Source organism: Phoca vitulina, unplaced genomic scaffold (assembly GCF_004348235.1).
Source record: "Phoca vitulina isolate PV1807 unplaced genomic scaffold, GSC_HSeal_1.0 scaffold49, whole genome shotgun sequence".
Classification (NCBI taxonomy): domain Eukaryota; kingdom Metazoa; phylum Chordata; class Mammalia; order Carnivora; family Phocidae; genus Phoca; species Phoca vitulina.
Genome location: NW_022589752.1, coordinates 9,228,088 through 9,255,267, shown reverse-complemented (window position 1 = coordinate 9,255,267; position 27,180 = coordinate 9,228,088). Strand labels below are relative to the sequence as shown.

The 27,180-nt window shown below is 40.8% G+C and overlaps 1 protein-coding gene across 2 annotated transcripts in view; it reads right to left on the bottom strand.

Moving 5' to 3' along the window:
* Window positions 1–18,617, bottom strand: part of FGD4 (FYVE, RhoGEF and PH domain containing 4) — a 208,875-nt gene extending 190,258 nt beyond the window's left edge. For both annotated transcript variants that reach the window (XM_032432820.1, XM_032432821.1), the window contains exon 1: window positions 18,009–18,617. In XM_032432820.1, the coding sequence (XP_032288711.1) occupies window positions 18,009–18,171 (163 nt within the window). In that variant the 5' untranslated portion in view covers window positions 18,172–18,617. The remainder of the gene's footprint in view (window positions 1–18,008) is intronic.
* Between the last annotated feature and the right edge of the window lie 8,563 nt (window positions 18,618–27,180).

Genomic DNA, 27,180 nt, shown 5'->3' with positions numbered 1-27,180 from the left:
CTGGGATCGAGCCCTGCATCAGGCTCCCTCTCCCACTCCCCCTGCTTGTGCTTTCTCTTGGTCAAATAAATAAAAATCTTAAAAATAATAAATAAAACCAATATTAAAAAAAGATTTTATTATTTGAGAGAGAGAGTGCACATGCGAGAGAGAGCACTATCCCTGGGATCATGACCTGAGCCGAAGGCAGATGCTTAACCAACTGAGCCACCCAGGTGCCCTGTCCCCGTGCTTTAATAAAAACACCTTTCTGCACCAAAAACATCTCAAGAATTCTTTCTTGGTCACTGGCTCAGAACCCTAACATCTTTCCTACATCAAGTACTACAGCTCTTCTAAAACAAATTTTTTTAACTGGACATTCTATTTCTCACAAACCCTTTTCTTAGTCATAAGGCAAGAACACTGAGAAATGTGACAATTCACAAACAAGGATGGTGCTCTGAAGATAAAACTTTTGGCTAAGGAATAGCTGGGGACAGAAATGAGCTGAGCCACTGTGACCAGATCCTAGGGCTGATGGTTCAGTGAACTTTAAGTAGGAGGGACGGAGGAATTTATCATAAAACATTCCATAAAACCAGATGGCTACTAACTCATGAACTGATATCACCAGAAATAATTCTCTAAGTACTGATCCAGAGATTTATGAAGATGGCAGTGGGCGGAAACAATGGTTTGAGACACATCTGGGTGATTTTACATTTATCTTACCAAAAAGCAACAGTTACCGTGCATAAAAATACCTACCCAGATGTGTGTCCTGGTTCTACCCTACATTAGCTGTGAGATTTTGAGGAAGTCAGTCACCTTCCCAAGACCTTGGTTTCCTGATCTATAAAATAAGTGGAACAGTGCACACCTCCGCAAATCGGAGGGATGATTCCGTGAAGTTGCATATATAAAGCTCTTTGCTCTTCTATCTGCTCACGTGGCACATAGAAGACATTCGTGCACTCCGAATACAATGTCCACTCCACAGCAACTCTCTGATGTCCTGTGTGCTTCTTACACTCTGCCCTTGTTCCTGGGCCTATTCAGAACTCTCCCTCCAAGCATTCCCTGTGGCCCCAGCCTTCTCGGGTTCTCCTGCCCATCCCCTTGTCCCATTCATGCCTCTGTAAGACCAGTACAGAAATGATAGGACTCTTGATGGAATAAGGAGGAAGAAGAAAAAAATGAGAAAGCCAGCCTTCAGCACCCTCTGTGGCTGGCAGGGAGTAAAGGCCGCCCTGGTAGATTCTCTGGCAGTCTGCCCCACTCTGTCCACACAGATCAGCATATCCACAGAGACCAGTTTTAAGGATACCAGCTGTTCTAGGGCACCAGTACAAATCAGACAAGCTCCAAATACTCTCCTCTTCAACCAGCACTTGGCATTCTACTAAGAATTACATGCCCCACCAAAAAGTGGGGCATATTCGACAAGGAGAAGCTAAAACAATGATGTATACTTCCCTCTATGAGTCACAGACGTCTTTTTCAGTAAAGTCACAACAGGGACAACATAAAACAAGTAGGAAACAAATATCCAAACATAGGCAGTTCTTTCCTCGTTCAACAAAAAATAGCGAGAACAGAAGGTACCCAAAACCACCAAAAAGAGATGATGGTGACTGGACATTTTGCATAGCTAAAACAACATTAGCAATGCATTTGGTTTTAAGTTTTTACACTTACACTAAACCAGTGGTTCTCAAGCTGGGGCAATGTTGGCTCTTAATGGAACATCTGGCAATGTCTGGAGCTACCTGCATGCAGGGAGTAGAGGCTAGGATGCTACTAAGCATCCAACAATGCACAGGACAGCCTACAAAGAATTATCCAGCCAACGTGTCAATAGTGCAGATAAGAAATTCTGCACCAGCTAAATTCCTTATTGGTGGTACTCTTAAACATCATAATTGGGTTTGATAAAGAATATCCTGTTTACCAACCATTAGCATTTGAAGGGAATTTTAAAACCCATTATCTATACTGTTTGCTTGGATCTCACAAAGACCCAAGAGATAGGCCAATGGAAACCACAGGGGGGCAAAGGGGGCCCAAGACCAAGCCTGGTCATGATTTAACATGATTTAACAGCCAGAATGCTATTTCTGTTATGTTACAATATAATCCTAGTCTGGTACATGAAGGTATAATAGAAAACTATTATGGTTGAAATTTTAAGGAAGTTATACACTATTGCTTTCTACAATGTTGAACATTATTTAACATTTTTGATGCGAAAGATATAGTTGTGAATATCCACTACTTAAACACGGGATGGGATCTAAATTTTTTCTATTGTTTATATTAGATTGTCAGGTAATTTTTGCTGTATTGTCTAAAAGCACACTCTTGTAGTCATTCCCCTGCAGACCTACTCTCTTGCCTCTCCTAATTTGTGGCTTGTCATCTGCCGTGAACAGTGGAAAAAGTAAAACCAAGGTTAAAGAATTTGCTGATGAAGGTTAACATGAATTACGTTCAGAGCTTTCCACATTATTTTAAGAGCAGATACTTCTTCCTTTTCCAACTTGGGGTGATGTCCTAATAGTTACTACTGTTACCTCAAGAGTGACATATAGAGGCACATGTTGTTAGGTGCTATGTATTTCCAAACCATTTTTATAAAGCAAATGGGAATGTACTGTTTTCTAAGATGAAAAGAAATGAGCATTTTCTGCATACTCCTATCCCCAACATTCAAGAGCAACATTATGAAAAATAATTTTCATGGTGACAATACATCGGTAGTATATAGAATGTGCAGAGGATGATAGAGTAAAATGAGTGAAATTATGTGCACTAGTAAGATTGTGGGTCTATAAAAGATATTTCACTTGTGTTAAAAATGAAAAGACACAGGTCAAATCCAAAAGGGTAACAAGTAATCCATAGAATATACATATTAAAAAAAACTTTGTAAGCATAACTTTGTAAACATAAAAACAGATTAAAATCTTTGTATGATTTTTAGGAGCTAATAAAAACATTTGCCAATTTGAAATCTGCTGGTTCTACTTAAATACTGTGGGTATCTGTCTAGAAGTTCTGCTACATTAGTTTCAGCAGACATCTTCCAAAGAGCCCAGTCCAATTCTAACTACCAATTAAAATGCACATACAACCATATATATACTACACACACACACACACACACACACACACACACAGTCTGTATATAATTTGTAGCCAGCATTTACTGAGCACTGAATATGTAAATGTACCAAACTTGTCATTCATTTAACCCTTTACAACCTTATGAATACTTTCATTACTCATTATAATCAATCCTGATTATAAAGAAAGCCTTAGGGAGGTAAGACAACTTGCTCAAAGCTGTGAAGCAGCAGAGGCAGGATTTGAACCCAGACCTGTATGACTACTGAGCCAGATCTCTTAACCAGTTTTACCCCACTTTCAAGAAATGAAGCTACTCCTCTCAGAAGTTTCTATCATTCATCGTTGTATTGAATTTTTCTTTAATCTTGTCCACTACTCCATGACTTATATACAGTGCACAGACAAAATTTAATCAATAACACCAAACGATGCCTCGTCACATCGTACAGATTTTTCATTAGAATAAATCTGAACCCTATTCATAAGTTAATCATTTTCTAAATGTCGGTATCTACAGAGGTTTAAAGCAGTTCCCACTTCCCTAGCATAAAGCACCGAGAAGGCAATTAAGTTAATTATACCTATAAAGAAACCAGAGTGGGCCTAGATACACAAAAATCCTAATTTACATGAAGGAAGTGACCTTCTTGTAGACAGTATAATTAAAGCTTTCTTCTTTGAAAAGGCCAGACTATTATAAAGGAGCTAAGAAATGAATTTAGCCTACTGAATTTAAAATTATTTTCATGTGCATGAAATTTATGGGGAGGAGAATAAAACTATTCTAAATATTCCAGCTACAAAGAGTTTTGTATTCAAACTATTAACTGCTCACCTGCACCTCATGTTTTAGTTACAGGATAACCAACTTTTCTGTGGCTAAGGAAGACCTACTGCAAGCTAACACAGAACAAATTAGCATGGTTTAAGGTCTTCCTCCATCATATAAATGTAGATGGAAAGTTTTAGAATGTACTATTAAATAAGAGCTGAAGGAGAAACCTTTCTAGGTCCTGTGAGAAACCTTAGAAAACCAAAGGAAAAGGCTCAGTTTGTTATGTAGTTCAGATTAAATGTACATTATCAGATAGCTAATCTCTCGGCTTTGCCAAAGGATTCTTTCCCTTACACGGCACCCCAACCCATGGGAGATTTTCACAGATATAAGTCTGTCTCAAAGAAATAATTCAGATATAACTTTAATAGCTATAATTAAAGGATACTTTGTACATCAAGCATATATACTTTTAAAACACTTTTAAATTGAATCACTTCTCAACAGCACCAAGAAAACTTATTTAAAGGAACTCTATTTTGGAAAAATAAAGAAACTGGGTAAAGAAAACAATTAAGGTAAGATGTGATAAAGCTTGTGTATTAACTAGATTTCTAAATATTGGGCTGGCATAAAATATGCACTTTGAAATCCTATGTTGAGTGCTACATTTTTATCCTCTCATTCAATTTCACAAAAACCCAGTGAACAAGGAACTCTTCTAGGTGCTGGAGAAACAGGGAGGGACCAAAACCAATATAGTCACTGCTCTTGTACTGGCATAATGATTCAACTTCACATTGAAGTGATTCAAAAAAATTACTAAAAGAGGTGATGAAGAAAAGCTTCTCTGTATAGACAGTCTCAGCTTGATGAACTGAAGACCTCACACCAACTCCTGTCTCTACCTTATTCTTAAAATGAGTCTGACCCCACGCTCTACCTCCACTTGTTCCTGTCAAAACTTCAGCCAACAATGTCTCAGTCGCTGCAACCACTGGTGCTCTGGTATAACGGGCCTAGGCCTCACACCCCACCTCTCAGGTCTGTCCAATGCTCTCTTCCAGCACCCACCCCAAACACACCCACCACCTACATCCCTGTCTCACAAGTCCTCAGGCTTAGGCTGGGCAGTCTCCACAATGGGGATCCTGACTGTACCCTGCCTTTGGAAAAAAGAATGCAACAGACAAAACCTCCTGCTCTTGGGATGCCTGGGTGGCTCAGTTGGTTAAGCATCTGCCTTCGGTTCAGGTCATGATCCCATGATCAAGCCCCACGTGGGCTCTGGGCTCAGCTGGAACCCTGCTTCTCCCTCTCCCCACTGCTTGTGCGCGAGCTCTCCCTCTCCCTCCCTCCCTCCCTCTCTCAAATAAATAAAATCTTAAAACAAAAACAAAAAAACCTCCTGCTGTCATGGAGTTTAGTATGTGCACTGGGGCAGGGGAGGCAGGGACAGAAAATAAGATTAAAAAGACAGAGACAGGGCGCCTGGGTGGCTCAGATGGTTAAGCGTCTGCCTTCGGCTCAGGTCATGATCTCAGGGTCCTGGGATCGAGTCCCGCATCGGGTTCCCTGCTCAGTGCAGAGCCTGCTTCTCCCTCTCCCTCTGCCACTCCCTCTGCTTGTGCTCTTCTGTCTCTCTGTCAAATAAATAAATAAAATCTTTAAAAATAAATAAATAAATAAATAAATAAATAAATAAAAAGACAGAGATAGTGGCAAGTGTCAGAGAACAAATAAATTGAGGAGAGGTGGGAGCAGGGCTTCCAACGTTAAATCAGGTGGCCAGGGAGGGCCTCAGGGAAAAGGCAAATTTAAGCAAACACATGAAACCAATGAACTCAATACTTTTTAAACATTAAAAATAATGTTTCAAGTGACTGAAAGTTCCTATCAGTCAAGACTTTCAGGCCTACAATAAGTTGTATCACTTAACACATGAGCAAAGAGAAAATACTAGAAGAAAAAAATAAAGGGAAATGATTTCTTCATCTATTCTTGCAGGGGTATTTTTGGATAAAAGAAAATAAGCAGATATAAAAACTATTAAGCTTTTCCAAAAGTCTGTGACAAAGCCTATTTTCTGAATGAGCCACTATAACAATTGTAGGAACTAGCTAAGGAACTGGCTTTGAGACCTTTTCCAGATGGAAAAGTATAAATAGTGGGACCCAGGAATCTATGCCAGAAATGGACAATTAACAAAAGATCTGCAGGAATGAATATTCTGAAATAAGAGCTTTTAGTGCAATGATACATGTAATTGCCAGATTTTCCTCAAGTTCATGGAAATGAGCTACCATCAAGATCATGGGAAAGAGAAGCACCGAACGCACCCCAGCCGGCTGTGAGAAGCTTTCATGCATTATATGATGACAGCCGCCCACTAAAAGTGGGGATTATATAAGTATCTTTCAGTTTTCAAATTCTTTGTTCTATCTCCCCAGTGCCCACCATGTGGTTAAAGCAAATCTCCCAGGTTAACAAAAACATACAAGTTGGTCATTCAGTTCCAAAACTTGGAAACGGGCTTTAGTTCTCCATTGAAAAGGAGCTTATACTGGGCACCACATTGACTTCAGAACAATGATTGCCATCATTGGCAGTTTCCTCCTTGCTTCCTCCTGAATCCTTCTCTTCCCTTCTTTTCACTGTTTTCATAACCAGTGGCCTGAGTTTACCACTTTCTATAAAAGGACTACAGAGGGGCTCTAATTAGCACCCTTGTCAGTTCCCTAGTTCTTTCACAGTGGCGGGCATCTGAGTGTGACTACTCACACCCAGTTTTTTATTACACTAAGATGTTAAGAGTGGGGGAGAGGGAGCTATGCATAATTCTTTTCGAAAAATTAAAGTGGCTTGCAGGCGAATACCAATAGGATCATGATATTGATATATTAACATTAGATATATACATATATCGTGTATAGTGGACATATTCTATTATATGGCCATATATTATAGTTCTATTTTTTTTAATCAGGTAGGAGAAATGCAGTTTTGCCTGTTTGCAGCATATCTACAAATAACAGGATTCTTGAAAATTAATACCATTCACATAACTTCAAAGTTCAATAGGTAACTATCACCCTGCTAAAGATAGGATATAGTCTAGTCAAGATTTCCTAGAAAGAAAGCAGTAGAGGACTTGAATTAGGTGAGTATTCCTGAGTCTGGTTGCACAGCAAAGACCAGGAAGCTATTTCTTGTTTCCATCTCCAGAATCTTTTTTAAGAATACGTTTCTTGGGGCGCCTGGGTGGCTCAGTCGTTAAGCATCTGCCTTCGGCTCAGGTCATGATCCCAGGGTCCTGGGATCAAACCCCGCATCGGGCTCCCTGCTCTGCTAGAAGCCTGCTTCTCCCTCTCCCACTCCCCCTGCTTGTGTTCCCTCTCTTGCTGTGTCTCTGTCAAATAAATAAATAAAATCTTTAAAAAAAAAAAAAAAAAAGACGTTTCTCTTTCTCCTTGAAAATGTCTTTTTTTTTTTTCCTTCCTCACTAGCTACAGTGGGCCAGAGCATTGCTTTTGTTTTTAATACTATGGATAAAGTAGATAAAAGTATCAGGGAAAAGTGTTTCCTCCATTACTCAAGATTAACAATATCTTTATGTTCAGAGATGTTAAAAGCTGGCAATAAGAAATTAGTGAGAGATAGAATAGTCCAGGGGTTAAGAGCATGGGTTTACGTTGTGGCTCCCCCAGCCATATGAACTTCAACAAATCATTTAATCTGTCTGGGCTTCTGATTCCACTTTTGTACAGTGGGGATTACGGATTCTACTTGTAATGATTGAGTTTATGCACATAAAGTACTTAAGACAGTGTCTGACCAACAAAGTAAGTGCTCGATAAATGATAGCTGTTATTATGACTCTTATTATAGTAATTATAATTAAGTGGGCTGAAAAAGTAGCCAGAGATATAGAGAGATAACAATGCAAGGTAGGTCTTGGGTTTAGAGGAGAGGAAGAGGGAAGTTAGTGGATGTTCTCAATTATATAATCTAGGAATATATTTCATAATCTTTATTACTATTTAGAGGCAGTCAATATTGTGCAGTTACATTTTTTTTTTTTTAAGATTTTATTTATTTATTTGAGAGAGAGAGAGAGCACATGAGAGGGGGGGAGGGTCAGAGAGAGAAGCAGACTCCCCGCTGAGCAGGGAGCCCGATGTGGGACTCGATCCCGGGACTCCAGGATCATGACCTGAGCCGAAGGCAGTCGCTTAACCAACTGAGCCACCCAGGCGCCCCTGTGCAGTTACATTTTAAAATTCAGGCCAATCTACATTTCAACATCTTACAATTTTTTAAATCCCATCAACGGAAAGCATCCCAGTTTCAGAGATGTTAAACTGTGAAAAAGTATACATTTTAGATCTGATGAAATACATTAAGATCTGGAAAACAAAATAGAGATATTTCAGGTATCAGTAGCTCCACAGTCTCATCTTTTGTTCTAAGAGCTGGAAACTAAAACCTTGCTTCTGATCATACCTAGTACCTACCACTCAGATTGCTTTTTAAGACAAGCCAATTAGATCTGGGCAGAAAGACAATGTTTATTTAAAGTTCTGACCTTAAAAGCCAAGCTTTAATAGTGAGAAACCCTATAGACAAAGAAGAAAAAGGCCGTGAAAGGAGGACAGCAGGAATGGGAAACAAGAGACAAAGCTGGAAGAGAACAAAACTTCTACCAACAAAGCATTCTGGGTCTTCCAGTGCAGGAGCAACGCAGGTCCTCCGAATTCCAGTGGTCTCTTAGTCAAGATATATCACAGCATCAGAAAGAATGCCTGAATAAGCACAACTGGTAACCAAAAAAGGACACCTAGTCCATGAATTCTCAACAAGACCAAAGTAGACCACTCCCACACCTTCCCTAACACAGCACTGCACAGACTGCTACATGTTGCTGATAGGAGCATAGGAACCGTGTAGACTCAGAAGGAAAGCAGAGAAGCAGTGATGTGAGAAGAGTCTGTGCGCTGGGTGCACAGGCCAGAGAGACATCCCATGTCCTCTACAGCTCAGCCACTAAGTCACCCAGCCTCTCCTTGAGCATCCTAATTAATAAGAAGCTCACAACCATCAAGGGAACCCAATTCCATTTTCTGACAGTGTTGCCAGAAAATTCTTATGTTGAACCATGATGTGCCAAACTAATTTAGGGTTCTTCTGTGTACTTAATATTTACTGAGCCCTCAAATGGACTTCAAAAGGCCCCTGAGGAGTGATGGCAATGGATCACTTAAGTTAGGGACTGGGAGGCAGATGCAGCAACTTGAGTTGGCTGGCAAGAGTGAGTGCAGGAAGATTTTTTTCTAGGAACATAGACAACAAATAGTCAGGGAAAGTTAGGGAGGGCTGGCCTCACGTCCTGACCAGGAGCTCTGCGGACTCAAGCACCACTTGAGTCACCAGAGAATCAGCATGAGAGGTGAAGGCCAGATTGCAGTTAGGAAACAGAGGTAGAGGGTGGTGGTTCTGTGATGCAATCCAGGCTTTAGGGAAGTCTGACATGAAAGTGGGGCTCAAGAAAGCACAAGAGGGAAGACTGAGGACAGAGGCCAGCAGTGAGAGAGGCACTTTCATCGGGGACTCAGGAGGGGGGAGAGGGCCAAGCAGGAAGGAGATGTAAAGGGACAGAAGACATGTGCCCAGCACAGCTTGCACCTTAGGCAGGAGCTTGCACTCAGTGGGGACAACTGGAGGCAACCAATCACAATCTCATGAGACAGCACTAGATTAGAGGGACACAGAAAATGAGAAGAAAAAGCCAGACTGCGAGGCTAGCCCTTGTGCTCATCCCAACAAAAATAATGAAAGTTATCTGAACATTTCCCAAGCACTGTTCTAAGCCCTTTAAGAATATCAATTTTTATTCTTCCAACAATTCTATGATGTAGGTATATTTAATATTACCATTTTATAGATGAGGGAACAGAGCCAAAGAGAGCTCTTATCATGGATTCTTCTCACCTTGATTTCTAGGCCCTGCCACAATGCCTGATCTGAAATATCTGCTGAACGACTGAAGAATCCCTGGCTTTAGTGGGATTATAGGAGGCAACTTTGTAATGAAGGATACAGGGATTTGAAAAGAGAACAGATATATAGATGGAGTTAATTGGCATAGGGCTCTGAATAGAACTTGGAGGTGAAATCGTTTTTCCAACCCCGTATAGATTTCCTTCCTCTGAACTACAAGCTCACTGATTATTGCTCTTATACACAACACTCACTTACACCCTGGTGTTTATTCTAGATCATATTCCTCCTTCTAGCATGGAAATCACTAAAGGTCACAGCATTTGTCTCATTCATCTTTGGACTCCCAATACCATTTATCAGTATGGTATGTCGTCAATATGATACCATTAAGTAGCATAATTTAGGGGAAAAATGGTATAGGTTACTCAACTCTCTACAAGGGAAATGAAGATCACTTTGTTTATAAAAATCCTTGATAGGAAGATAAAACCTATTTTTAACTGAATTTGGCTATAATTTGATAACTTCACATACAACACATGGCCTAACACAAAACCTTGCTAGAGGCCCCAGAGAACAACCCAGCCTTGCAGAGCCGGTCGGGTATTGGTCTGCAGCAAGGCTGCGCTGTGCCTCAGTGATTCCCCAGAATGGTGGCAGCTCCCTAGTTTCTGCAGATGCAGCAGCTGAAGATGAGAGTTTAAGTTCAGTGCATGGGTATGCAGGAGGGGCACGGCAGCTGGGTTTGTCTTCTCCACTCTATTCCTGAATAAGTGAGGTGATACAAAATTGATTACAGGCACCAGAATACTTGTTGATGATGTCCACACTGTCAACTACACTCTAGGGACAGAGAACTAATTCTAGACAATGCTCTGCAAACCATGCCAAATTTATTCCTGAAAACAAACACAATTCCTGAGGTGTGATCAATGCATGACTAGTCCAACTTTCATAGTTCAAATAAGAGTAAATATTTGCATGAATTTTAAAAGGTACATCTCCACACTGAGAGGTTACTGGTAAAGTTTGACTCAGTCACTAAGGTGAACATTTTAGAATATAGACCTCAATAACACGTAGTTGGGGAGCCACAGAAGGCTTCTGACAATGTGAAGATTATGATCAAGACCCAGATTTAAGAAAATTAATGGGGGGGGGGGGTTAGGTGGATAATAACATTGCTGGTGAGAAGCAGGTCTGAAATAAGACAAAGACCATCATCAAGAAATGAAGGTGAGTCAGTAAGAAACGGCAGATGACCGGGTGACAAGTAGACAGGAGAGAAAAGCAGATTTAAAATAAACTTTGAAGCCTAAAGGTAATACCTCCAAGCAAAGTCAGGAGAAGGGGCTGCGCCACAGCACAAAAAGAAGTCACACTTTCGTGCCCTTAGCACATTAACATTTATTAAAAGCCAGTTCTTGAAAATGCAGAGCAGTATAGATAATCTAAAGAAGCCCAGAGGGTGGGTGACACCACCAAAGAATAGAGGTGACAGGAAATAGTGGGGCAGAAAGAAGAAAAATGGGCTAGCCAGAGGAAGAAACCTGGAGTTCTGGTGCAATAGGAAAATCAGATCTCCAACAATCAAGACCAAGAAAAGAGCTTTAAAAGGAAGCAAACACGGGGCACCTGGGTGGCTCAGTCGGTTAAGCATCTGCTTTCGGCTTGGTTCATGATCCTGGAGTCCTGAGATCAAGCCCCACGTCAGGCTCTCTGCTCAGTGGGGAGCCTGCTTCTCCCTCTGCCTGCCGCTGCCCCTGCCTGTGCTCTCTCTCTGTCAAATAAATAAATACTTAAAAAAAAAAAGGAAGTAAACACCAGAGTAATTAAGAAAAAGGTCCAGAAACAGCCAGTTGGATGATACTTGGGAATCCACTGCTGACCTAGATTACCTACCGATGCAGGGTTGAGAAGAGAAGCCAACCAAAAAGAAAAGGAAGTGGGGAGAAGGACATGGTGACCGGAATGAAGAAGTGGAGGCAGCAAGGAAAGTACAGAGTGGTTAAGGAAGAAAGCTGTTGGTCCATAGCTCCAAAGAACATCCATGTGTAAAGTGTAGGCAGATCTCATCTGGAGGGAAAAGAGGGGGTGGGGGCCAAGCCCATGACGTGATAGTAAAGAGGCATGCAGCCCAGGGAAAGTAACAGAGGAGAAAAGCGGCTGAGGACTGGATCAGTCCACCAGAATAAGAGGTCAGCCATCAAGCAGAAAAAAGCCAAGTCTGAAGTGAAAGGAAGGCACGTGAGTTCACATCAGATAATCCAGTCAGACATAAATTGTATATCTGCATAAATTAAAGTCTACTTCAAGAGGGACAGGATGGGACCGAGAAACAAGAGCAGAGTAGTAGAAAAGACCCACAACAGATGTAAAAAATGCAATTAAGAATCAGTCAGATGGGGCAGAAAGTTTGCCACGAGGTACAGAGGGCCCAGATGATGTGCTAGTTGAGGGGCCATCTAGATTATTCTTTGCTTTGCACCTGCAACTTTTGGTTGCCTGTGCTCAAGACTGAAGGCAGGGTTTACCCATGTTTGGGAATGCACAGTAGTTCATAAAGCTGGATACACACCAGAATCATCTGGGGTACTTGTTAAAAATACGGCTTCTCTCACCCCACCTCTGGAGATTCTGACTCATTATACCTAGGGTGCGGCTGGGAATTTCTAATTCGCACTCCAAGTAACTCTGAGGCAGCCAGCAGGAGAACATTTGGAAACCAAACAGATCATGAGAACTATCTGATGTACTTTTTTAAAAGTACAGGTTCATGAGCTTCTGTCCAAATTGAGTGAATCTCACACTATACTCACAAAATTAAATACATCATGTTTGACTCCTTTTTCAAACAACTTTTCAGCACATGCATGTAGAAAAGAATTTCAGTACAACCCTGACTATACCAGGAATGAATGCAGTGCCCTGGTAGTCTAGGGCTTCGGGCAGACCCTTAATCCCTTCCCCAAAAGTCCCACTCCTCTTCTGTCCCAGTTGGATCCATGAAACTAACTTTCCATTAGTAGAGGAAAAATGCATTACGTGTGGAATAAGTCTCTGAATGTCCTCAGGTTCACAAGTTGGCATTGCTGTTAAGAGATGACTAACTCTTCTTGGAAGGAAATCCAAGTAAGAAAACACTTCCTGGTTCCTGTCCCTCTGAAGGACTTTCCTATTTCAAAGTCCATCTTTAAGCAGCTTCTAAGAAACATAAACAATATTGATGTACACCGTTATTATATTATAAATCTTTAGACAAATTATTTGCTCAGATCATTGTATTCATTAATGTCACAAATAATACTAGCCCTAAATACATAACATGTTGTTGCATTGCCCTTTGCCTCTCAAAGCCCCAGGAAACCTTCAGAACCAGTGTGTCGAGCATGTGAGCACTGAAGCTATAGAGACCTGGTTCAAATCCTGCCCTTAAAGATTAGGCTTGTTGTAGAGCATTGTAGTTAAGACTTTCTGAAACTTGGTCTTTTTCTCTAAAAGGATAATATAACCTATCTTACAGGCTTGTCATAAGAATTGGAAGTAAAACACACATAGTCCTGGTTCAGAGACAGCATTCAATAGACAGTAAGCACTCATCCCTCTTACCCAAATCTCCATCCCTCCTCCCCCAACAATGGGCACTCAGGATACTGGAGTTAAGTGTTGAAAATCCAAGTACTCCAGCCACAGTGAGAACTGGAAAAAGAAGCTCTACTTATAGAAAGCTAGCACATCGTACAATGTGAAAAGTCCTTCACCACAAAGCACCCAGATGATGAATACATGACAACAGATTTGCTTTGAAATGTAGTTTTATTGCTGAGATTATAAGAAAGGAGGTTCCCAAGGACAAGAGAAAAAAAGAAAAAGAACAGTAAATCTAAACCTGAGTGGCAAACTAATGTGTAAGTCCATGCTACCCTGGGGGCAATACCATTCCCAAGAACCAAGAGCCCAGGAACTGAGGGGCTTGCAGGGCAGGGGGAGAGACTAGCCTTGACCTTGTGAAATGGGAAAGGACCGAACCTCAAACTGGACACCAATGTTCCACACTGAAGGAGCTACACCTGAATAAGAAGGTGGCCTAGGAAAAATCTGCCATCAGAGCAAACTAATGAGAAAGTCTGCACCTATATCAAGCTTAAGTGGAAAAATTAATGATGATAATGATGCTGATCTCCCCTGAGCAAGCCTGAACTCAAATTTACACTATCTTCAAGTCAGGGAAATGCTTGGCTAATAAAAGTGGTATTAGGTTGAAAGTACAAACAAATATTTTCTACAGGAAAGCATCTTCAATACAGGCCCTTCAGGATTCCTATAAAACTAAGGAATTAAGGAAATAAGCTGCCTTGAATTATAGCAGAAAAAAAAATTGAATAGATCTATTTCCCACCCTCAAGGGGTTCCAATATTCAGAGTATGGGCAGAGGGGGATGCACAACATAAGAAAATTTTCATCTTACTTTGTGTGTGTACAAAATATCCCTTTAAATTTATGGGTTTTTTCCATACTGGAATTATGTGCTTAATGTTATGTGTATAGGACCATCACCTTTGACTCTAGGCATACTTGAATTTGAATCTTAGTAAACCAAGTACCAGTTTTAGGATTCCAAGCAAGTTAGTAAAACTCTCTGTGCTCTTCAATTTTTTCAGCTGTAAAATGGGCATACTACTACCTACCTATTAGGATTGTTGTAAAATAAATTCATACACATATACATGTGTCTCTCACATAGCATAGTATTTAGTACAGAAAATGCACTCCGTACATAGTTATTATGAACATTATAGGGGGAGGGTATTCATTCATTCAACAAGTATTTATAGAGTGTCCTAGTGCCAGACTCTTGAGATGGAAGGATAAAGATTCCTTATGATACTATCTGGAATGTTTGTTTTGTGCCATTTACTTATATTATCTTTTAAAGTACTGTTTTCTTCATTTTCCAGATGATGAAACTGAGAAATTAAGAGACTTGGTCCAATTCACACAGCTAGTAATAGAAGAGGAATTAGAACTTGGATGCTATATGACCGCAAAGCCTATATCTTAATCACCTCAACTCTCTGCTTCACCTAGACAAGGAGATTCACAGCCAGGTATATACAGCAGACATAGCTGGTAGACTTTCCATTTTTTTTTGGCCCAAAATCAGAAAACTCTAAAATTAGTGGGTTTCACAATCATAGATATAACACAATACCATTAAACTGAATTTTCTGTTAAGCTCTTGACCTCTCAGTTTTTGTTCCTTCTTTAAGAGGGAAAGTAACACTTCAATTATGAGTAACGTCCACTCTGTTTGTAATGGGTCTAAATGCTGTGGTTTTATATATAAATACTTTTCTAGGTGCTGCAGGGAAACTGGCACTTGCAAATTGAAACCTGGTTTACTTTTTGATTTGGAGAGGATTTTACTTATAAAATGATGGTTGGGGCGCCTGGGTGGCTCAGTTGGTTAAGCGACTGCCTTCGGCTCGGGTCATGATCCTGGAGTCCCTGGATCGAGTCCCACATCGGGCTCCCTGCTTGGCAGGGAGTCTGCTTCTCCCTCTGACCCTCCCGACCCTCCCCCCTCTCATGTGCTCTCTCTCTCAGTCTCTCTCTCTCAAATAAATAAATAAAATCTTTAAAAAAAAAAAAAAAAAAAAAAAGATGGTTGGATGAGACTGAATAGGGAGGCAGATTTGATTCAAAGAAGGAAGCACTTTCTAAAATGTTTTTACACTACCCAATTGAATAGGGTATGGTCACTCAATAGGTTAAGACTACCTGTCAGAACACTGGATCATTCTCCAATAGATACTATAGATTATATCATGGTAAAGAGGAACCATCTTACTTAGGAAGATAAAGTCATTTTTACTTTTCAACCCTGAAAATAACAGCAGCAAGAACTTTGAGTTTTTGTAAACAATATTAAGACAATGTAACAGACCTAGAAAAGTTATTGCTACATTCTACATATCATTTTATTTTTTTATTTTAAAGATTTTATTTTTAAGTAATCTCTACACCCAACATGGGGCTTGAACTTATAACCAGGAGATCAAGAGTCGCATGCTCTACTGCCTAAGGCAGCTAGGGGACCCTACATATCATTTTAAAAAGAAAAAAAACGGGGGTGCTTGGGTGACTTAGTCAGTTGAGTGTCTGAGTCTTGGTTTCAGCTCAGGTCATGATCTCAGGGTCATCATATCCAGTCCAAGGCAGTGTCCATGCTCAGTGGGGAGTCTGCTTGAGATTACCTCTCTCCCTCTGACCCTCCCGCACTCGCTCTCACTTGCTCTCTCTAAAATAAATATTTTTTTTTTAATTTCAAAAAGAAAAAGAAAAAAAGTGTTGTGGGGGTGCCTGGGGTTTCAGTTCAGGTCCTGATCTCAGGGTCGTGAGATCAAGCCCATGCTCCAGTGGATTCTGCTTAAGACTCTCTCTTCCTCTCCCTCTCCCCCTCCCCCGTGCCCCCCACGCGCATGTGCTCACGCATTCTCTCACTCTCTCTCTCTGTCTCATAATAAATCTTTAAAAAAAAAAAAGTGTTCTGGATTTTCTCTGAAGAAAAAAAGTACTGTTTCTTCTATAAGCACAGCTGCTTTGTAGCAAAGATTTATAGACTGCCACAACTCCAGTCATTCCTACTTTTAAGGAATTCACTTCATCTTTTGCTCACCTACTCAGTTTGGAAACTAAGAATGTGATTTTAAATAAAATGATGATGTAAAGAACTTGAATCCTATTGCCGTCAAAACTGAAAACAGCCAATGATTAAGAAATCTGGTAGCTCAGGGCACCTGGCTGACTCAGTCGGAGGAACATGAGACTCTTGATCTTGGAGTCATGAGTTCAAGCCCCATGTTGAATGTAGAGATTACTTAAATTAAAAAAAAAAAATTGGTAGCTCAATTTAAAAATTCGTAAATAACTTCAAAACAAAGCAAAACATCTTCACTAAAAAAGGAAAACACTCTTCCATTCATTTTAGAGTGAATCACACCTAAATCTAGAAGAGATGATTTCACCGGTGTCCTCATTTTACAGAAGAGGAAATTGAGAGGTAAAGAACTGTAATTCAGTTGTTTACATTATTTTCTCACATCGCTATTTCTGCCCTTTATTAATGTGTCTATAAATTTGTAAATCATCCATCATGTTTTTCTACTCTATGACTACTAGCTACAACTTCAGGACAAGGATTAGACAAAGAAATTTTAAAATTCCAATACTTATCACTTATCATTTAAATAACATAACAGCTTTGCTTAATCAAAACAAAATGGAAGTGAATAAAAGTATTTGCATTTCTGCTCTGTAAATGAGGGTTTTGCCTCACAACTGGTCTACATAACAAGACATTTCTGGCTATAGTATGATAGGGGCACAAAAAAGGGAGGCGATTAAAGGAAAGTTTTACAAATCAAGAAAAAATCCCTAGTGTTCCACATAGTTTCAAGCTCCTCTCCGAAGAACGAAATGCCGTTAAAGAGCGATGGAGAGTATGTGGGCTTGAAGAGATCTTTAGGATTTCTTCCAATACTAAGATTCGATGAAAATTCAGAACTCAAAATACCGCATTACTGATAGCTGAATTTATCTATGCGAAAAGAGCAATGATAGTCCCATTTCTTGAAATTAGGAACATGTTTCCTTATGAGAGACGCAGCTTTTCACACAGAGTGGGAGTCGAGCGTATTTTTCAAAAAAGCGAAAACCGGAGCACTCGGGATAGCTGGTCCTAGGTTACTCAACAGCTACGCTACCGGACTAGGATGAACATCAGCCTCCCCCATTTGTTGCACTAGTCCTTCACGAGGTCTGCCGAAGCAGAATTTTACTAAGAAACTTAAACTTCAGTGTCTAATGGGCCTTATTAATTCTTAGCCAAACTTTTAAAATAATACCTTTACTTCCGGAATTCTCTGATAAGTGACCTCCAGGGCAAGCTCAGCCCTTCGCGGGTTCCTGCCCAAGGTCCTTTGGGGGAAGGGACACAATCGGTAAGGGGTGGATGGCCCGGCTCAGCCCTCTGGGAAACTCTCCCCAGCTGCAGGGAGACTGGCGCGTCTTTCACCCGCGGCAACGCCCCCGCCCACCCCTGCCCCGCGAGGCACTCACCTGGGCCGTCGGCAGGTGCCTGGCTCCTGAAGGTGGCCGTCTCGGCCCGTCCCACGTGTGACGAGGGTCTCCAGGGCCGAGGGGTCCCCAGCGGCAGGTAGAAGGGACTGTACTTCCGCCGTATAGCCACCCGCCTGAAGTTGTGGCCGCCCTCGCAGCTCATCGCGCTGGGTCCGCTCGCAGCTCCGGGCTCTCTCCCACCTCGTCCGTCAGCAAGTGTGCGCTCGACCGGCTCCTTCGGGGTGACGGGACCCCGGGGGACGTCGCCTGCGTGCCACGCTCGGTGCGACTCGAGAGGGGCGACTGCGGGCTGCTCGGCGCCCCCTCGGCGGGTGCCCCGCCGTCCCTTCCTTCCCGGGACGCTCAGAGCCGCGCTTGAGAGTTTGGCTCGGACTCCTGCCGAAGCCGCCACGCCTCAGTCTCTGCGGCGCCCGCACTCACCTGACGCCGCTACTGCAGCGGCCGGCCGGGCTGCGTCCACCCTCCTCCAGGGAGCCGAGAGCCCGCAAGCCCCGAGGGCGGAGCGTAGAGAGCGCCGAGGACACGCTGTTGGCGCCGCCGCCGCCGCCTCCTGTGGGGGAAGCAGCCAAGGCCTCGCAGTGCCCATGGGAGCGCCCCGGGCGCGGCTCGGGAGCCGGTTTTCTCCGGACGGCTCCGCCCCTGCCCCGCCCGGCGCGCCGCGGGCTCGCCCATTGGCCGAGAGGAATCGCGCGGGCGCACACCTGCGGCGCACACCTGGGTGCTCAAAAGGTCAGCCGCGCTCCCCTGCGGGCGGTGCCCTGGATGCGAGAAGAAAGGAAAGATAATTAACTCCGCCCAGGGACCTGCCATTCTAGCATACCCCCATGCTACGGGTCATACCTGCGTCTCACGCCGCAGTGCTGAGCCCTTGATAATAATCGTATTTATGTCGTATTTATGTCGGTGAATTAAGTATTTCAGATCAGGAAACCAAAGCGCGGAACCTGCAGTGAGTCACTGCATACCTAGAATCCCTACTCGATTTTCTGCATCAATGTCTTGTCCTTATCTCACTGAATCAAATTATCTTACCAGAAGCATCAGACTAGAGAAGAAGAGGGATGTGTGGAAGTAAAAGAGAAAGGTGGAGCTAACAATCCACAGGTTTCCAGAAGAGCATCAGACCCCCCATCACCATGAACACTTTTAGGACTTTATTAGTAAAACACTTTAGAATCCATTTAATTTGTTGTTTTGTTTAACATTAGCTAAATAGCAAATTGAAGAAAACACGGTAAATTGGTTTGTTCATGTGCATTTAAAAATTCGCTACTCTTAATAATGAAGAGGTTGTGTTCCAAAATCACAGAAATGGGAGGGGAAAGGACAGCATTCCAAGTACCCCAACTCAGGCAGAAAAAGTTCTCCAGCCATCACTTCCACCCTTAGAAGCCACTCCACATTTATTCAAATGGTCCTTCACCCAGGTAGTATCTCCTCCAGCAACCTGAGGTTAGCCCCTAATCCAGTCCTCCCGAAGAAACCTTTGAGAAGGACAATTCAACTGTCTCAGTCTCCTGGGCTGCTACTTCAATAGACATACCACTGAGGAGAAGAAAATACCCCCTAGTTTTTAATGCATCCTTTCAGACCTTGATGAAAGGAGGTTTTGCTCCCTTTGGATTTATTGTGCGTATCACTACATTGCCCCTAATTATTGTTTCTCTTTTGGTGTAATTGCAGTGTTATCTACCGTGCCATATAGTACTGGAAATAATTTAAACAAGTAGTTTCAAATATAAATTAATGTTGACAGAGGTTTTACTCCATATTAACATGAGCTAACCATAATTGAAAAGGAAATTTGTAACAATGTATTTGGTTCCATAAAAAGGTAGTATTGCAATCAATACTATTGTACTAACCACCTATGGAGTAACCTTAGAGTAACTTATTTCTTAAGTGGGAAGATGCTGCCAATCTTTTTCTTTTTTTACGATTTATTTATTTATTTATTTTGAGGGGTACAGAGGAAGAGGGAGAAAAGCAGACTTCCCACTGAGCAGGGAGCCTGATGTGGGGCTGCATCCCAGGATCCTGAGATCATGACCTGAGCCGAAATCAGGAGTTGGACACTTAACCAACAGAGCCACCTATGCGCCCCTGCAATCCTTTTTAGAGAACTGGTTACTGATGAAATCACCCCCCACACACACACACACACAGCACGCACGCACACACAGAAAAATACTTTCTCTGTAGAAAGCTCATTCTTCCTGTAGAGAACTGCAGTAAACATACCTGTTTGGGGCAAAAAGGTATCTTACCACAAGTATTTGCAGCAGGAGTTCTATGCTTCCTCATTTGGATATTTTGAGTTATGTATACATATTTCTATTTCTTTCTTGGTTCAAAGTTGTTCATATTTGCCTAATAATATAATATCACTTCACATCAGTGGATGTCTGTATTTGCAGATGGAATGTTTTATAACATATATATCATCTGGGGGCGCCTGGGTGGCTCGGTCAGTTAGGCATCTGCCTTCAGCTCAGGTCATGATCCCAGGCTCCTGGGATCGAGTCCCACATGGGGCTCCTTGCTCAGGAGGGAGCCTGCTTCTCCCTCTCTCTCTGCTGCTCCCCCTGCTTGTGCTCTCTCTGTCTGTCAAATAAATAAATAAAATATTTTAAAAAATATATGTATATCATCTGACATTACCTCTATCAATGTTACTCCTCCTTACTATTTTCTGATAGACACCATTTCTAACAGACTTTGCATTTGATGGCTGTGTTTTGCAACAGTAAATGAGTGAGTCAAGCAACTCCATTTGATCTCAAGTTATCTTAGGTTAGAGTAGAACAAAATATTGAATACTGTCTTGGACATATAGTCTTCATATACTGCTTTATTCATCTATATAACTAGTAGGAAGTTTGCCACTAATTAACACATATTGAATGAGAATTGCGCTGGACACAGAGATGTGCACATTTCTTTTTTTTTTTCTTTTTTTAAGATTTTATTTATTTGAGAGAGAGAAAAAGAGAGAGAGAGCACGAGCTGGGGACAGGGAGAGGGAGAAGCAGGCTCCTCACTGAGCAGGGAGCCCGACGCAGCGCTCAGTTCCAGAACTCTGGGACCATGACCTGAGCCGAAGGCAGACATTTAACCGATTGAGCCACCCAGGTGCCCCGAGATGTGCATGTTTCACAGGTGTTTATGCATGACAGCTCTCTATGACAAAGACAGTGCTGAATGCTAACCAAATTCCGTATCATTTTCCTTGGGCGCACACTTCCCTTGCAGTTAGGTGGAGCCATGTAACGACAGCCTTCAGAATTTTGTGGACAGAAGTGGTATGTGTCGCCTCAGGCCTGGTTTCTGCAGCCTCACCACGAGACGCGCTAGTCCTCTCCTCTGACTGCCAGGTGGAATGCAGAAGGACCTTTGGAGGAACCTGGAGCCCCACACTATGGTGGAGCCTCTGTATGGAGAGGAGTTGGCAGCCCAGAATCACCTCTTTCCTAGGAATTAACATATAATATCAGACTAGAAAAATGCATAGGAAGATTATTCCTAGACTATTCCTTCCTATAGGAAGACTATAGACTAATTCATGTTCCTTAAATTTTATCTTTATATTTCCCAATGTAGCAAAAATCGTATGTATATTGATATATGTCTTTTAGTTCTAGTGTAAATGTTTTAAACAAACATTCAATTTAATTTTAACAACCTAACCAGTCTCCAATTGATCTAGTCCCTAATAAGCAAGATAAAGCCAAAAAAGAATATTCAGGAGAAAAATTATGAATCAGTAAGCTGCTTCAACTACTGATAGGACATCATTTCCAAAACTAGAATCTAAGAGAAATCAACACTTTGTAGTAAAGTCATTCTTATTTTTATCTCACTAGAGAAAGATAAAACTTCTCTCTTTTTAATAACAAATTGTGTTATTTCCTTAGTAAATGAATTATAAATTTATCAGTTATTCACTTTGATGCTATCACTGGGTAGGAATTTATATAAATGTCATTAAAGTAATAAAGGTCACTAAAAGCCATGAACCATGCTGACTTTTTGTAGTAGCATTTACAGAAGATAATTTTATAAAAACCTAATTGAAGAAGATGATGCATTTATTTTAACAGGAACTTAGTAAACAGTATGATATATTGAGCTGATACAAGTTGAGATTTCAATAGTTTCATATATATGAAACCATATATATGAAATCACATGTTAGAAATTATACAATCGTAGATATATAATTTCATATGTATTATTTAACGTTAATTAATTTCCATGTTAATTTAATTCCTACATCTATATTTTGACCAGGTATTGCGTATATTAGTGACCTGTACAAGGAAAAATATATACACACCTCTTAGAAGATTTGTACAAATTTGAGGTGTCACCTGAAACTGTCATGGTACAAGTTAGGCCTTCTACTTAAATTGACCACTATTGCTCTTTGAAAGGAAGTGGCTAGTAAATATCTTTTTAAAACCACTTGGTAACTGGACAGAAAGCAGTTACTTTTTTTTTTTTAAGATTTTATTTATTTCTTTGACAGAGACATAGCGTGAGAGGGAACACAAGAAGAGGGAATGGGAGAGGGAGAGGCAGGCTTCCCACCGAGCAGGGAGCCCAACGCGGGGCTCGACGCGGGGCTCCATCCCAGGACCCTGGGATCATGACCTGAGCCGAAGGCAGATGCTTAACGACTGAGCCACCCAGGAGCCCCTGAGAAAGCAGTTACTTTCTAAAGTACATAGTTCCTGGCTTCATGGGGACTATAGTTCCATGAGACATACCAGATTTCTAGAGGAAGTCAAAATTAACGGAGAGGCACCTGGGTGGCTCAGTCGGTAAGCTTCTGACTCGATTTTGGCACAGGTCATGATCTTGGGATCGTGAGATTGCGCCCCACGTGGGCTCCTCGCTGAGCATAGAGGCAGCTTGAGATTCTCTCCCTCTCCCTATGCCCCTCCCGCCGCTCGTACAGGCACATTCTCTCTCTCTCTCAAATAAATAAAATCTTAGAAAAAAAAACAACAAAATTAAGGGAGAATGGAAAGGTGAAGACATGGCCTAGTGGAGGAGATAAAGAGCTATCCATGACAAAATGTTTTAATGATCATTCAGTGAATCTTGCTACTGTCAAATTTCTTTTATCTATTCTGAGGAATTTGACAATTTCTCCGACTTCCAATTGTATTGCTTTGTATGTGATAGAAAATTATTTAGCTTATCTGAAGAAATAATACAGCTTTATCTACTTATAGGTAACTTCTTAAGTCCCATAAAACACCTTTTTTTTGCAAGGAAATATGGAAATACAGTCATTCCTCCAGCAAATATTTGCTAGTATCACATTTGTACCCAATACTAAACTTACTAATATCACAGTTGCAACCATTGTTCGGTCTTTGTACCTTTGTGTATACACTCTAAGATTTTTGTCTTGATTCCACCTTATAGTGAAATCTCTTTGGAGACTTTTTTTTTTTTTAAGTAGGCTCTACGTGGGGTTTGAACTCACAACCCTGAGATCAAGACCTGAGCTGAGATCAAGAGTCAGATGCTTAACCAACTGAGCCACTCAGATGCCCCTCGTTGGAGGCATTTTAAATGCTTTTAAAACCACCACATGCAGACCTACAATGCACAAACTCAGTGATCATGAGATATCTAAAATAGCCAAATTGTTAGAAACAGAAAGTAGAACGGTGGTTGCTGGGGCCGTTGTTCAAAGGGTATAGAGTTTTAGTTTTGCAAAAAGAAAAAGCTCTAGAGCCTGTACATATAGTTAACACTACCGTACTATACACTTAAAATGGCTGAGATGGTAAATTTCATGTTATGTATTTTTACCACAATTTTTTTAAAAAACCTCAATGACCAAGTTTACACATGCACAATTATATATTTTATCAGGAGCTATCTAACCTTCAACAATTATATGATATCATTGATTATAAGATGCTACACAATTTCAGAGATGTTAAAAAGTAAAAAAATAAAAAAATATGTCCTAAGATGGATGAAATATGATATACATATATTTGTGAATATATACATTTTTGTACTTTTATAAATTAGAATAACGTTCTGATAGAATTTTTTAAAAGATTTATTTATTTATTTTAGAGAGACAGAGAGAGAGACCGTGAGAGAGAGCGAGTGGGGGGGGCGGGGCAGAGGGAGAGAGACTCTCCAGCAATTTCCCCGCTGAGCACAGAGTCCTATGTGGAGCTCGATCCCATGACCCATGAGATCATGACCTGAACCGAAACCAAGAGTAGGAGGCTTAACCAACTGAGCCACCAGGAACCCCTCTGATAGAGTTTTTTTTTTAAAGGATTTTATTTTTAAGTAATCTTTACACCCAGCACAGGGCTTGAACTCACAACCCTGAGATTAAGAGTCACATACTCTACCGACTGAGCCAGCCAGCCTCCCCATGATGGACTTTTTCTAAAGCTTCCTACACGTGCGTGATTTAAATAAATTTCCTTTTTCGAATATTTTATGCATGTATGTATGTATATATTTTATATACTTACTTATTGCTGGAAGAGGTATATTCTTTGAGCTGAAATATTCCAGGATTGATCAAGAGTGAATTAGTGGTGGAGTATATACAGAAGTTAGAAAATGTATTAAGGAGCTACAAAATATATAACAAAATACAAAAAAAATGTATTATGGAGTAACCAAAGCCGCGTATCTCATTCAGTAAAGTGTGTTTTTCCTGTTAATTTGGTTTTATACACCTTAAATATATCGACTCATAAATTATTAAAAATTAAAAGAATGTGACAAGCAATCTTGGCTGTCTACTCAACCGCCATCCCTACTTTTCCTTAACAAAACCCAGTGTCATTCAAATGTTGGCAACAATATGGGCAGACAAGTTGTGTTCCTTCATAGGGAAAGCCAGATGGGGTCAGGTGATCATGGTAATCCTATTTTCTTTGCCAGTTGATGATTTAAGGGGAGAGCATACATGCATATATGACTGGTTCTGCCCTGTGGGTCTTAAGGGGAAATCTGCTGTGGACTTCTGGGAAGAATTTTCCTCCTCAATAAAAGAATAACCTATTGAAAAGAACCCATTCCCTACCCACCTCCTCCATGCTCCTTCTGCTTGTAGATGTGGCTTTGTAAGGATACAGATGTAAGTCCTGAGCTGCTGTAGTCATCTTGTGACCAGGAGGGGAGATGTTGCTGGATCTACTGAGAGTGGCAGAACAGAATGTTGGAAAGAGCCCAGGGCCGTTGCGGAGTTCAAGGAGCTATGCAACCAACCCTGAAACTTCCTACATCTTGAATCCTTGATTAAGTGATCAGATAAATTGTCCTTAGAGTTAAGCCACCATTAGTCACACTTTCTTGTTACCTGTAGCCAAAACCATACTAATACAAGTAAGTAGTTTATCCGAATTTTAAGAAAAGTACTTAAAGTTGTAAAATTATAAAGCCTCGTATTTAATCTTTTAGTATTGCTGCTTAGAAAGGTTTTATTTTAGAATTTACACATATCCCTCTGTTGTTTTTGAATGAGATAATCTAGGTAACAGGCCAGCAAACTATGACCTGTGGGCCAAATGCAGCCCACCCACTGATTATTTTGTATGGCCCATGAACTAACAATGGCTTTTAATTTTTTAAACCGTGGGGGGGAAATCAAAATAATAGTATTTTATGACATATAAAATTTATGTAAAATACCAATTTCTATGTCCATAAATAAATTTTTGTTGAAGCCCGTGAGCAGCTCACGATTGCTTTCACACTACAAAGGCAGAGCTGAGCGGCTGTGACACGGACAAGATGGTAAGCCAGTCCGAAAACCTTTCCTCTCTGATCCTTTACAAAGCTTTTTGACTCCTGATACAATGGAAATAAGAAACCTACATAAAAGTTTCATTTGATTTTGAAAAATGATAAAACTATTGTCAAAACCTGTCCTTAGGGGCGCCTGGGTGGCTCAGTTGTTAAGCGTCTGCCTTCAGCTCAGGTCATGGTCCCAGGGTCCTGGGATCGAGCCCCGCATCAGGCTCCCTTTTCAGCAGGAAGCCTGCTTCTCCCTCCCCCATTCCCCCTGCTTGTGTTCCCTCTCTCGCTGTGTCTCTCTCTCTGTCAAAAAAATAAAATTTTTTTAAAAATTAAAAAAAAAACAAAACCTGTCACTTAAGCTCTGCTAAATGATGCCTTTTTACATACCATAACAGTGTCAACGGAAGCTGACATACTGAGGCTGTAAGATGGTGTGCTAATCTATAATTGCACATCTACACCTTTTCTCAGTGACACCATTGCTTTATTACAAGGCTCACGTCTATAGGCATTTGCAGTTGCCCACAGAACTCTGCGTCGTTAGAAAACAAAATAGCCGTATTCAAATGCCTTGAAATTTCTCATGGGAAAGAGACAAACTATAAACCTGAAGTCAGTGATATTATTTACACAATACATCCAATAGAGTTTTTTTTCAAAGTAGACGCAAATAGATAAACAATAAACATTTCAATGAGAATATTGGCAATCAGAAATACTTTTTAAAGCAGGGAATAAACATTTTCATGTAAATAGATTTCAATTTGTCATGAGAAAAGACCCCTCCTTTTTGAGTCTCCAAAGGGCAAATCAAAACCTTTGTTTACGGAATGTAACCCTTTCCAACATTTATTACAGTTATGTATACTTTTGTCTGATTTTCCTTTCTAGATTGTAAGCTTCTTGATGGTGAACTATGTTTAATTCATATTTGTATCCTCTGTAGCATCTTGCACAGTGACTTCTATATAGTAAAATGCTCAGTGAAATTTACTGAAGAAAACTGCATTAAAGAAAAAATGTGCATTACCATTAACAGTAATTCCTCTTGAAGGAATGGATCCCAAGTAAAGAGTTAGAAATTTACATGACAATTTCTGTATAAGGATTTTAATGGCATTATTATTTATAATAGTAAAAGTCTAGAAGCAATTTAAATGTCCCCAATAGAGTATTTTATATAGTTTATTGATTCTATAGAATAATATACCAGCCTTAAAAATGACATAGTTGAAAACTTTTAATACCCTAGAAAAAAATCACCATAAAATGGTAAGAGAAAAAAGCAGGATTCAAAACTGTGTATTCAGTATGATTCAAGGAAGGGCACCAAAGTATTATCAGCAGTTTTTAT